This window comes from Aquila chrysaetos, chromosome Z, assembly GCF_900496995.4.
Source record: "Aquila chrysaetos chrysaetos chromosome Z, bAquChr1.4, whole genome shotgun sequence".
Classification (NCBI taxonomy): Eukaryota; Metazoa; Chordata; class Aves; order Accipitriformes; family Accipitridae; genus Aquila; species Aquila chrysaetos.
The window spans coordinates 74,226,162-74,238,924 of NC_044030.1; the positions used below are offsets into that span (position 1 = coordinate 74,226,162).

General features: G+C 45.7%; 1 protein-coding gene across 3 annotated transcripts in view; it reads left to right on the forward strand.

The window, feature by feature from the left end:
• The first annotated feature begins 3,114 nt into the window (after positions 1 to 3,114).
• NADK2 (NAD kinase 2, mitochondrial) overlaps positions 3,115 to 12,763 on the forward strand; it is a 34,752-nt gene continuing 25,103 nt past the window's right edge. For 2 of the 3 annotated variants that reach the window (XM_030004722.2, XM_030004720.2), the window contains exon 1: positions 3,115 to 3,654. In XM_030004722.2, coding sequence (XP_029860582.1) covers positions 3,145 to 3,654 — 510 coding nt within the window. In that variant the 5' untranslated portion in view covers positions 3,115 to 3,144. The remainder of the gene's footprint in view (positions 3,655 to 12,763) is intronic. The other variant, XM_030004721.2, reaches the window with a different exon arrangement.

Sequence of the window (12,763 nt, forward strand, 5' to 3'; positions counted from 1 at the left end):
ACACATGGGTAGAATCTGGGATCAGAAATTCAATCAGACTACACCTGCTAATGTGTTCATCTACCTGCCTTGTAAGATTCTGATGTGCTGCACAAGTGACGTGTTCTCTAAGCATTAGTCTGGAGTTTTCCTCTGGATAATCAGAATTGACAGCTGTGGTCAGCTGGGCTCAAAATCTGAGGGCTCAGTTTTGTGAAATGTTACCGTGATGGTCTGTTAATCTCCTCCTCTGTGAATGCAACCAACACTGACAGCATTAACATTTTCAACAGAAAGACAGCACTGTCATTTTCAGGTATCAGTAGTGCGTAGGGGCGTATAAAGAAAGTTTAGAGAATGTGAATGATTGGATTAATTATAAAACTGGTGATTAATTAAATGATCACAAGAAGGCATTACTTACAGAGTTCAATAAGGAGTAGAAATGAACAGTTGTCCCGCACTGTAACTGCTCTAGAAGCAATACGTAAATTCCTTTGGATGAAAAAAGGCTACATTTGGAGACCTTCTTATGTAAAACTGCTGGCTGGTACAGTCATGCATTGCCAGTTTTGCAGCTAGTGTAATAACTTAGGAATTTCCTAATTTAGTGTTTACATACAAAACTTTCCAGTTACATTGTTTTTTAACACAGAATAAATTATTTTATTACACAGGGTTTTTTTTTTAAGTCCACTGTATAATTTGAAGAATGTAGAGCTAAGGATGCCTGGTTTTCTATGGATTTGTGTCTTGAAATTTACCTAATGTATTATAACTCCTTGGTATCTAAAATGTGCATTACTCTGAAGAGTTTTCCTTACTGCAGGCAGTAGTGAGGTGTCCACTTCCATAAGGAATTTTTAAGTACTCTCTGCCCAGAATGAAGTTTGTCATGTTTAGCCAAGGGTCTAAAAAGTTACTACAGTGGGAATTCACCTGTGCTCCATACTTGTATCCTGTAGTAATACCAGGCTAAAATGCCTGTGCTTATTAATTTAATTCTGTATGAACAAATCTATCCCTTAATGCACTGGGTATATTGCTCTGAAGTCATTGAAGATGGGGCGTGAAGACATGTCATGTCACAAACTGTGAATATATTTCAAAATACGTGTCATTTGACAGATACTTGTGCCTTGTTCCTGTGTACCAGTTGTATGTTCAAATCAAAAGGTGTAGTAAGGGAGAGTAAGTAGGCCTATTCACAAGTAAGATGCAATCTGTAAGTGACATTTCACAAACTCTATTTTATGTGTTATGGAAAGTTTAAAACTTTTTCCACATAGATAATGGGGTGTCGCATGGTGATCTGTGCACCCTTCAGCTAGTCTGTCAGACACTTCCTTCTGGGAACCCTGGATGAATCACTTCTTGCTCTGTGCCTCAGCTCTACTTCCAGAACATTTAAAATATCATCTACTGTTTTGAATTTACATTTTAAAATATGTATTTCATATTTTATGCTTATAATGCTTGCTGTGGGCATTAATTCAAAAGACCATAACATAATAATTGCATGGCCTCAGAGTAAAATACTGTTCCATATTCAAGTTTGCCTTTCAAGGATCAAAACAGTTCAATATAAATAGGTAATATACGAAGCACAGAATCCTAGAGGAGCAGCTCAATGGTCAAATAAACTATCAAATAGATACCATTTGAAACAGAGCTGTAAATTTTCAAAACCTCTTCTTATCCGGTCTCCAGGATCTCGTATTATCTACTGCTTTGTACAATCCAAAAGTTAATAGTTATACAGAATGAGGCATTTGCTGGTTAGCAAGGGAATTAGTTATGTTTAATTACTCTCCTGGTAATCTGATTTGTAGTAGTTTCCCTCAAGGCTAAGCTAATCAGTAGGTAGAAAATCCTCCTACCCGTCAGTAAAGACTGGATGGAGCTTTTGTATTGTTATACAAGAGTAGGGAAGGGCTGAATGGCTGTAGCTGTTCTCATTTCCTAAGGCTCTCCTACCAGAGCAGTGTAGAAGGGTGCTGCGCTGACAGGTAAAAGCTGCTGCTTCAATCCCTCCTCACAAGGAGAGGCTGTGACTTCCCCCAGGGAAAGAACGGGCACAAGGTGAGTAATGAGAAAAACGTGCATAAACGAGGCTTTCAGTGCAGAAGTACTGTCTGTGAAAGTCAATACCTGAAAAGGCAGTTATTAATGATGTTACCACCCCCCCCTTTTTTTAGATAGTTTGCTTACAATACTAAAAAGTAACACAGGATCGATTATTATTTTTTTTTTTAACCTGGACTTGCAAAATGCAGACACACACACTCACAGTGCTGTTTCACAGGTCTTTTCCCAAGCCTGCTGCTTTCACCATGTTGCCTTTTTCTGCGCTTCCTCAGTGCGATAAATGTAATAAAGACTACAACAGTCATGAATAAGAGATTGACCTCTCAAATTACACGTTTCTCATCAGGTCCTCCCAAGATGCAGTATTTGGTGCTTTTAAAACAAAGAACCTGTTGTGGTTTTTTCTAACTTTCAAAATCCTTTTCCTCAGACAAGTTTAACAAGGTAGCAAGCCAGCTTCCCCGCGAGACACCTCAGGGAGCTGCCACCTCAGGATTTCCACAGCCCGCTTAGCTACCAACTCTCGCCTCCACCAGCTACCGCAAAGGACGCAACTGGCTTTATCTGACGAGCCGTGAGCACCGCAGGACGAGGCTGGGCGGGAGGCCGCCAGGGGACACAGGAGGTGTCCCTCTGGGTCAGGGGGAGCCGAGGCAGCCCGGCTGAGGGGACCCAGCCCCTCACAACGGCCGCTAACGCCGCCCGCCAGCACTCAGCACACGCCCCCACCCGGCTGCCTCGAGCCCCGCCTCCCGCCCGCCGGGCCCGTGAAGCGACGGGCGGGTGGGGGCAGGCGACTTTATGCGCCAGGCGCATGCGCAACTCCTGCTTCCCAAGGCGCGGGAGGGGGAGCACTCGTCACGCGCTGTCCCCGCCTTCCCTTCCTGCGGCCGGCGCGGTTGGTCGAGGCGGGCGCATGCGCACACGGCGCCGGGGTCCGGCCCGGGAGCTTTCCCCACTGCTCCTACCCAGCGCCCCCCCCACCCCGGAGGGTGGGAGTCTAGCGGCGCGCTTTCCTATTGGCGGGGGGCGCGCCTGCGCGCGGAGAGGGGCGGGGCGCCGCGGCGCGGCCGTGCCATGTGTGCCGAGCGCTGCCCGGGCGGGGAGGCAGCCGCAGAGCGGGGGCGGCCGCCGCCGGGCAGCGCTGCGCCGCGCCGCGCCCTCCCGCCCGCCGGCCGCAGGCTGCCGCCCCGGGGCGGGGAGCGAGCCCGGGCGATGTCCTCCGCGCGGGGCTTCCTCGGCGGCTACTTCTGCCTCGCCAGCCGGGCGGCCGGCCGCCGTTCGCCGCTGCTCTGTCAGCGGGCGGCGGGGGCTTCCTCCGCCCTGCCGGGGCTGCCGCTGCTCGGCGGCGCCCGCCGGCGCCTCCTCGCCCTCCGCGGGCTGAGCCCCGCCGCCCGCTGCGCGGCGGGGGCCGGGGCCGGGGCCGGGCCGTGCGCGACGCGGCGACGGGGCTGCGGCGGGCTGGGGGCGGCGGGCGGCGGGTTCCGGCCGTCGCGGGTGGCGGTGGTGGTGAAGACGACGCGGTACGAGTTCGAGCAGCAGCGGTACCGCTACGCCGGGCTCTCCGAGGAGGACCTCAAGCAGCTGGTGAGCGGCGGGAGGGGGCGGCGATCCCGGCCTCCGCGGGCGCGGCCGGGCCGTGGAGCCGGGGCCGGGCTGTGGGGAGGCTTGAGGAGTTACCAAGGCGATGCCCGGGCTGCGGAGGGGCGGGCCGGGCCGGCGTGTCCGGAGTGGGCCTGGGACTCCCCCTCGCCCTGCGGGGCGGTGGGGGGGCGGTGCCGTGGGCCGGTGGCGGCGGGCGGGGGCGCGGCCGCTGACCCCACGGTCGGCCGCTGCCGGGCGGCTCTACCCGTCCCGCCCCCTCCCCGGGCCCGGGAGCCCGGCTCGGAGCTGGGAGAGGGGGAGCGAGCAGCGCCGCTTAACCGCCCTTCGTTCATCTGTTGCAGATTACCGAGGGACTTGTGTAGTAAGCGTGTTCGGGTTTTATCCTCGGAGTGGCCCCAGCAGCCTTCACCAAGCTGCAGGTTTTTTCGTGCAGTGTGTCGTATAAAGACTATATTTAGAGGAGCGCATGCTGAGGAAAGCTCTATGTTCTGAAAATCCTCTCTGAGGCTTGGAGAGGACTCGTTCTCGTTTCCTCCTGCTCCTTTGCTCCGTATCCTTGCCTCGCTTCCTCACTTCATCCTTCAGGTATTTTTCTAACAAATCCTCCAGCTAAACAGCCAAATCTCTCATTTGCATCCATCTGCCTTGCTACAGTTTTTAGAAAAGCCTTTTTCTTTGGTCTTTAGGAAACATTCAGTACAAAACCAGGTGGCTGTTCCGTTAATGAAGGTATACTAAGGAAAGCAGGTATTTCCAAGAGTTGATACGTGCGCCCAGCATCTAGTGTCTTCATCTCCACCAAGCACAGTGACCCCATCCTGTCCTCCATATAGCCTGTGGCTGTCTCCTTCCAGTGCTTGTCTGCCACCGCTGGGGTAAAGGATGGTACCTGCTGGAGTTACTTTGGTCGCCAGCAGTCTGTGCAGACCAGGCCATGAGCTCATATCGTTGTCTTTATTCTGAATAAGACCGTTAATTTGGGTCTGTCTAGTCTTTGGTCTCTTACAACTGGAAATATTTTAGACCTGTATTTGTTTGCAACATTTGCATTAAACTTGCAGATGTGCTTAATTTAAGTAGCAGGGACAAATGCTATGGTTGCATAGCCTTGCTTTGTAAAACACCAGGATACAAAGTACAGTAGCTGAAGCAGATGGTGCTTACGTTTCTCTGCATACTTCAGTTGGTCATCCACCTCCTGTGGAATTCCTGTCTAAACATTTTTACATATTTTGTAAAGCTTTCTGGTCAAAATTTAATATGGCAGCAAGTTTAACGTGGAAACATAAGCCTGTGTTCCTGTTCTCACCTACGTGTAGGTTCCTGTTGCTGAGAGGTCCCTGTACTTCCTCTCATGGTGGCTATGGAAAAGCAATGTCTCTCACAGCTCAGCTGTAAGACTGCTTTTCTGTCTTCGTTTAAGCTTCTCTTGAGGAAACATTTCTCACTGTTAAGTATAATCAGGTTGTCCTCAGTGTGCAGCTAAAGCCAAGAAAAACAAAATGGCGTGTTTGGTCACCTTTCCCTAACTGCTTGTGTGCAGGCAGGACTGGGACAGTGAATTGGTTAGTGAGCAGTGGTGCTAGTGTTGCACATCCGTAAAGGTGCTCTCAACTGAGTGCGGCGATAGCTGCAGTTTCTCCTCTGACAAGAATGCATGGTTTGCAAGATCGGTAACCTGTATCAATCTCAAGAAGCATTTTAAAAAAAGTAACTGTGAGGGCACAGTGTCTGGTTGTAGTGGTTGCAGAAACACCTTAGACTTTGTCCTTTTGGAGAAGCTTAAAGGTGTAAGATAATTCTCTATATTTGGGAGAATTCTAAAATTTTTATTCTGTGACTGGTGCTTTTTTAAATCTTATCTTTCCCCTGAAAACACCTCCATGTGAGGAGTTGCAGCAATAAAACTCATAGTGTTGCCAGGCAGACAGAGCCTAACTTGCCTATGTGTGTAGCAATATTAGGTTAGGCTCTTGCCGTATGGGTGGGAATACAAAGATTTGTGCAAGAACACACTGAAAAGCTCTTCCAGAATTATATTTTTGAAATAGGAAGTAAGAGAATGAAGGAATTCTCCTTACTGCCTGTTTCTCAGATTTTTTTAGGTGATGTGTAAAGATTTCTGTATTTATATTCTGTTGTGACTCTGGTCTCTGATCCCCGCCCGCCCCCCCCCCCCCCCCCCCCCCCCAACCTTTCTGAGCTAATAGCAGCCTCAGTAAATATGTTAGGTGAAGGTTCAGGAGACTCTTGCCCCTTTTGTTGTGGACAGGGTTTACTTCTTAGCAAAGCGATCGCTTCAAAGTTTCCTTCCCCCTTTGTGCTGTGTCCTTTGAGGGCAGCTTGGGAGCATGATGGATTTTGCTTCCTGAGGTTAGGGGCACTCTGTGCTCCCTCCCTGTGTCCTTGCTTCTCCTGGGGAGATGTCAGAAGCTGGTCCCAAGGCGCTGCCCTTGGACGTGCATTGGGTCCCTACTGCAGCTACCCAGGGTGATGCTCAGTTTATCCTGAAGGTTGCGGATTGAAGCGGCCATGAATCTGGCATGGGAGCTCAGTCACACGGAACGGTCACACAGAGGGCAGGGTGCGAGTTGAGGCTCACATGGAAGCCTGCTCTTGGCATAGCGGTGAAGAGTAAAAGCAGAAGCGCACAGGAAGGGTTTGGCTCACCTGATGCTGGAAGCTGTTAGGTAACCCAGATGGGTGGTAGTGGTGGGGATTGTGTTACGTTGCAGGGGCTGAAGCTCAGGTGAGCCTAGAGCTGGCTTGTGGTGTGGCAGCATTGTTGCGGCATGAGGGAGACCATACCAGTGGAGGAGCATGGTGCTGTTATCTGTCATGGATCTTCAGAGAGCCAGAGGCTGGCTATCTGAAATACAGAAATTGAATTTCAAGGCAATGTTGGAGGCTTAGATTTGAGAAGCCCTACCTGGGCTTGTTTGCCTACGAGCTGTGGGCAGAGGAGATGCTTGCAAGCTCCTAGAAGATAACTGATGTCTCTACTTGGAAGCTTCAGATTTTAGTGTAGCACAAATAATTATCATTGTGGGCTTAAGCAGTTATGCCTGATCACCAGAGAGTTGTGCCTGAGGCAGGAGAGCGAGACCTGAACTTAGCTGTTACAATCAGTGTGTTTATGTATTAAGACAGAAAATGCTGTTAAGTCACTTAATGCAGAAGTGACACTGCATGTGTGCCTTTGGGCGCACGTCCTAGTTAGCTGGGATGTGGTCTGTATTTAGGGAAACTGAAGATAAATTGTTGGCATACACCAATAGATATTAAAATATGATACAGATCATAGCATGATCATATATATGATATACTGTATAAATCACAGTATACTCCAAGAAGCAGAATATCTCAGTATTGAAGCTGGCTGGCTGACACCTCTAATAGGCAATAGAAGCCCTGAGCAGCAGTGGCCTAAATACTTCTGTGGCCTTTCTTTTGGACACACTAAATGAGTTGTACTATACAAACACTCTTAAATGTCGTAAAGTGAAAGTTGCAAGGTTACAATTCCCAAATTCTTTCTGTGTGCAAACAGACAGGAGGGGTAAAGAAGCAGTCTGGACTGAAGAGTAGAACAGATGGGGGAGAGGTGGAGAGCAAGGGCAAACACTTGAAAAAGTGTTTAGTAGATCTGTGGAAGATTAAATCTTGCGTGGCACCTCTACATACATCCTATGCATATTTGCTCCAGGTGGTTGTTTTTACAGATACTGTGGCAGAGCTCTTACACACTTACAAATAAGTCTTTTAAATCTGTTTATAACTGTACCTAAATACATCTGACTATCATAATTAGTATTCTAATTCTGAACAGCATAATTAAGTGCTCTGAACGTTGTTGTACAGGGGACGTTTTCAGAGTCTAGTTCAGAAGGGAGATTAGAGACCTGTAAAAATGAGAGATTTCTCTTCTAATACCATGAAAGAAAAATGCCCCCAAATGACCCAGCACTTTAAAAAAAAAAAAAAAAAAAGTGTTGCATCAGTAAATTGGGAGTATTAAATCACACAAGGAATCATTTTGTTTGCCTTCATGAGATTTAAAGAGACTATTGGATTTCTAACACTTGCAGTCACCAGCTTTTAAGTTAAATAAAAATAGTAATCATCTTCCTAAGTCCCTACAAACAGTTTGCTTACTAGAAGTGACAGCAATTTGAATTTCTTGTGACCTGGTTATTGGGATTGGCATCTAAATATGGCTGGTTACAAAAATGAATGATCAAGGCAACTAATACTGAAGGCTACTGTATGTCCTGACTGTTTATTTCACTCTCAGCAAACCCATGTAGAGCAAGCATTGCTCTTGTCCTTACGTAAACTAAGAGAACTTAATATCCCAGTAGTACATAAAGCTAATTTCTTGAGTCCTGGTTTTTTGTGTGGTAGCACAGTTGAGATACAGCTGCCGACTTCTCACTGCTGGAAGGTATTTAGGGATGATCAACAATTTAGCTGTCCAAACACACTTCATATGCAGTTTTAATTACCTTTGAAAATGTCTTGTCACGTGAAAAGTTGTGTTTGTTTTGGTCTTAATTGGAGGAAAATGATTCAGTGTGGACCACAGCTGATACTCTGTTGTGGCAGGTTTATGTGTCTTTATTTGGAGCAGGGAGGGAGAGCAAGGAGTTGGAGGTTTGGAACAAGTTTTGGCTCTTTTGGACTACTGCAACAAGTTGGTGGGGTGGTCATCTCAGAAATGGAGTTCGTACAGCTTTCTTGGAAACTGGTATCTGGGTAGAGAACATATAACCTGTTAGCAGGATATTGCCTCCCCTAAAAGAGGCACAGTGTGGACTCATCTTCAGCATCAGGCACCAACAGCATACTGGGCAGGGCTGGTCAGGAAGGAAGGAGTGTCTCTTAGCAGGTAGGAGAGTTTCAGTTGGAGTTTGTATGTTCTTGTGCTCCAAACCAAAACCCACAGAACTGTGGAGGGTGGTGGGGAGTGTATGTGTAGAAGAACACCACGCCTCCCCAATTCCTAATTTAGATGCTTACAGCACCAGCTGTTACTAATCTGCACATTAAAGTTTTCATGTTTCTTAGAAAATTCTCTCTTGGGGGAAATGTACTATTTTACCTGTAATTTGATAGGTGATTGATTTTATTTTAATTATTACTATTTACAGAAAAAAGAATCTTTAACTTCTTTTACATTAAATGGTGAAAGACACATTTTTAGTATCACTTTTGAATTACCTTTCCTAAGTACTAGTGTTTTAGGTTTGTGAATGTCACGTCAGGGTAGGCTTTTGGAAACTAGCCAGGTATTTAATTCTTAGATTTCTGGTTTAGAGAGCTGCACTTAAATCCAGATACCTGTGATCCACCAGAACTCTGTTTAGAAAATGTGATTAGAAATTTAGAAAACACATTTAGAAAACACATTTAGAAACACATTTAGAAATGTGTTTAGAAAATATTTTTAAAACACTAGGATTTTTACAGATTCAAGGAAGGTAGCAGAAGGAAAAAGTAATATGCAAACTTCAAAGTTCAACTGATTTATAATTTTAAAATGAAATCATATAATTCAGCAGAGTGTTTTTTCTTCAAAAAATCATGTTTCAATTCTTTTATTGAAAAAAGTTGAGCTATTCTAAAAAGCAGTAAATATTAGGGTATTCACCCCTGTGTTCTCTTGTGGATCCAAATGTTCAGTGGTACAGTTGAAGGTAGTGTCTTTAAATAGAAACATTTAATGAATGAACTGCTACTGTGAAGCTTTTCATTGTTCTGTTGAATTCAGACTACCCATCTCTGCTTATTTTGTAATGTGAATTATTTCAGTAGATGTTCTTCTAGGGAGCACATAAAGTGTTTAAAAACTGGTAGGACGGTGCTTGTCTCTGCCTCACCCTGAAAAGAGGGGAAAAAATACCATCTCAATCTACTGAATTTGAAGCATACAGAATTCAAGACACAGGTTATAGTACACCAAGATTATACAAAGCTAAAGACACCTTTTTTTCAGAAATAAAATTTTTCAGCTTGTCCACTGGAAACTGAGATAGGTGTAAATGTTTTTTACGTTGCACAACCACAGTGTGTGTTTGTTTACCTTTGAAATTTGATGTACTTACATCAATGTTAAGTAACTTCATTTACATCTGCTTTATTAAAAAGTTCATCCTGTGTTGTCATTCTGTCATAAGAGGAGTCTAGAAAATTATGTAAACAAATAAATGGGATGCAGGAATTCCTTTTTCCGTAGCATTTCTTTCTGAACACATACTTAGTCATATATAGCAAATAAGTGCAAAAGTAGGGCATTTCAGAGTACCTAAATTAAACTTCATGGACTGTCTCACCAAGCATCTGATACTTTATACAGCTGAAAAAAACCTGCTTTTTGGAAGTGACTTTAATATTGTTTTTTAAGTACTTAGCTAGTTGTGATTTGTGACAGTATGTTGGTGTCCTGCTGAATTAATGAGAACTGAATTATTGAATTGCCTGGATTGCACTGGGTTTCTAGAAACCTGTTAGTACAGAAAGTAGTTACTGCTCTGTTTATAGCTAACAATTTGCTCTGCATTAGCCTTTGAATTACAAACCACTATGTGTATTCTTCAGTTGTGGTTAAAATGACAATACTTTAATGTGGTAGATGAAGAATTAGAAAACAGTTTATGGCATTTTTACTTTTCTTCATGTGTAAATCAAACTCTTGCCCCAAAGCAGCATTTCTGTAAAGCTTCAGGAGCATCATGTTGCCAGTTTCACTTACCAAGTGAAGAAATTACTGAAGTCAGCTACTACAGAAGTAATGGCAAACAAAATGCTACAATATGCAAAACACTGCATAATCATTACTCTATAGCAAATATAAAGGCAGCATCTGAAAGGCTTCCACAACTATGGAATGAAAGTGAGAGGTCTAAGTTGCTGAAGAAAACGGTGAGGAAAGCATAAGCTAAAAAAATTCAACAAACTGGTAGAAACCTAGCAAGTGGTCAGGAACAATATTAGGAACAATTCTGAGCAATTCACAGCTGGTTTGTACATCAGTCAACAGTAGACAGGCAGGTGTGCTGGTTGGGTAGGGCCAGTCTACTACCTTTCTTTTATGGTAGGTACCGACCTATTGCGTAGGTTAACCTACCACAGTTTTTTATAAGCAAGCAATTAATGGCCTGTATAGTATCTAAAAACCCAAACTGGGAAGGGGCGAGGAACTGCGCTTAATGTTGCTTGCAACTCATCAGTAGTTTGAAACTGAAGACTTGATTCATGTTTAAAGCTTTGTAGAGAGCTTAAACCTGAGCCTGGGTAATGCTGATTCTCAGTAGGACTTTATTTTGGGAAGCTGCGTGGTTTCTCTGCTACTTCAGCTAAGGCAGATGCTCATTATTAAAGCCATCTTGTAATAATACATTGAGTTTACAGATTGCATTTTTTAGCTACTATATTATCTGAAACCAAAAATCCAAAACTTCCCCCAAAAATTCCAAAACTTCGCTGGGCAACCTGTTCTAGTGTCTTGCCACCCTTACAGTAAAGAATTTCTTCACAATATCTAACCTAAATCTACCCTCTTTAAAGCCATTACCCCTTGTCCTATCGCTATATGCTGTTGTAAAAAGTCCCTTTCGGGCTTTCTTGTAGGCCCCCTTTAGGTACTGGAAGGCTGCTGTAAGGTCTCCCTGGACCCTTTTCTTCTCCAGGCTGAAAAACCCCAAGTCTCACAGCCTGTCCTCATAGGGGAGGTGTTCCAGGCCCCTGGTCATCTTCGTGGCCCTCCTCTTGACCTGCTCCAACAGGTCCATGTCCTCCTTATGTTGGGGGCCCCAGAGCTGAACGCAGTACTGCAGGTGGGGTCTCACCAGAGCGGAGCAGAGGGGCAGAATCACCTCCCTGGGCCTGCTGGTCACACTTCTTTTGATGCAGCCCAGGATACGATTGGCTTTCTGGGCCATGAGCACACACTGCCGGGTCACGTTGAGCTTCTCATCAACCAACACCCCCAAGTCCTTCTCTGCAGGACTGCTCTCAATCCCTTCATTGCCCAGCCTGTATTTGTGCTTGGGACTGCCCCGACCCATATGCAAGACCTTGCAGTTGGCCTTGTTGAACTTCCTGAGGTTCGCACAGGCCCACTTCTCAAGCCTGTCAAGGTCCCCCTGGATGGCATCCTTTCCCTCCAGCACGTCAGCCGCACCACACAGCTTGGTGTCATTGGCAAACTTGCTGAGGGTGCACTCAATCCCACTGTCCATGTCGCCGACAAAGATGTTAAACAGCACCAGCCCCAATACCGACCCCTGAGGAACACCACTTGTCACTGCTTTCCACTTGGACGTCGAGCCGTTGACTGCAGCTCTTTGAGTGCGACCACCCAGCCAATTCCTTATCCACTGAGTGGTCCATCCATCAAATCCATGTCTGTCCAATTTAGAGACAAGGATGTCGGGTGGGACAGTGTCAAATGCTTTGCACAAGTCCAGGTAAATGATTTCAGTTCCTTCTCTCTTATCTACCAATGCTGTAACCCCATCGTAGAAGGCCACCAAATTATTTCAGGCATGATTTGCCCTTAGTGAAGCCATGTTGGCTGTCACCAACCACCTCCTTATTTTCCATGTGCCTTGGCATAGCTTCCAGGAGGATCTCCTCCATGATCTTGTCAGGCACAGAGGTGAGACTGACTGGGTGTAGTTCCCTGGGTCTTCATTTTTTTCCCTTTTTAAAAATGAGGGTTATGTTTCCCCTTTTCCAGTCAGTGGGAAGTTCCCCAAACTGCCATGACTTCTCAAATACGATGGATAGTGGATTAGCCACTTCATCCGCCAGTTCCCTCAGGACCCGTGGATGCATCTCACCTGGTCCCATGGACTTGTGCACCTTCAGGTTGCTTAGATGGCCTCAAACCTGATCTCCTCTTAGAGTGGGCGGTTCTTCAGTCTCAAGCCTGTCCAGGTACCTCTGAATGGCATCCTGTTCCTCGAGAATATCAAGCACACCACTCAGCTTGGTGTCATTTGCAGACTTGCTGTCATGAGTATAAATACAGCAGTTGAAGTTCATAAATGATACCTGTCTTGATAATTCTTCTCTAATTAGAAGAAAT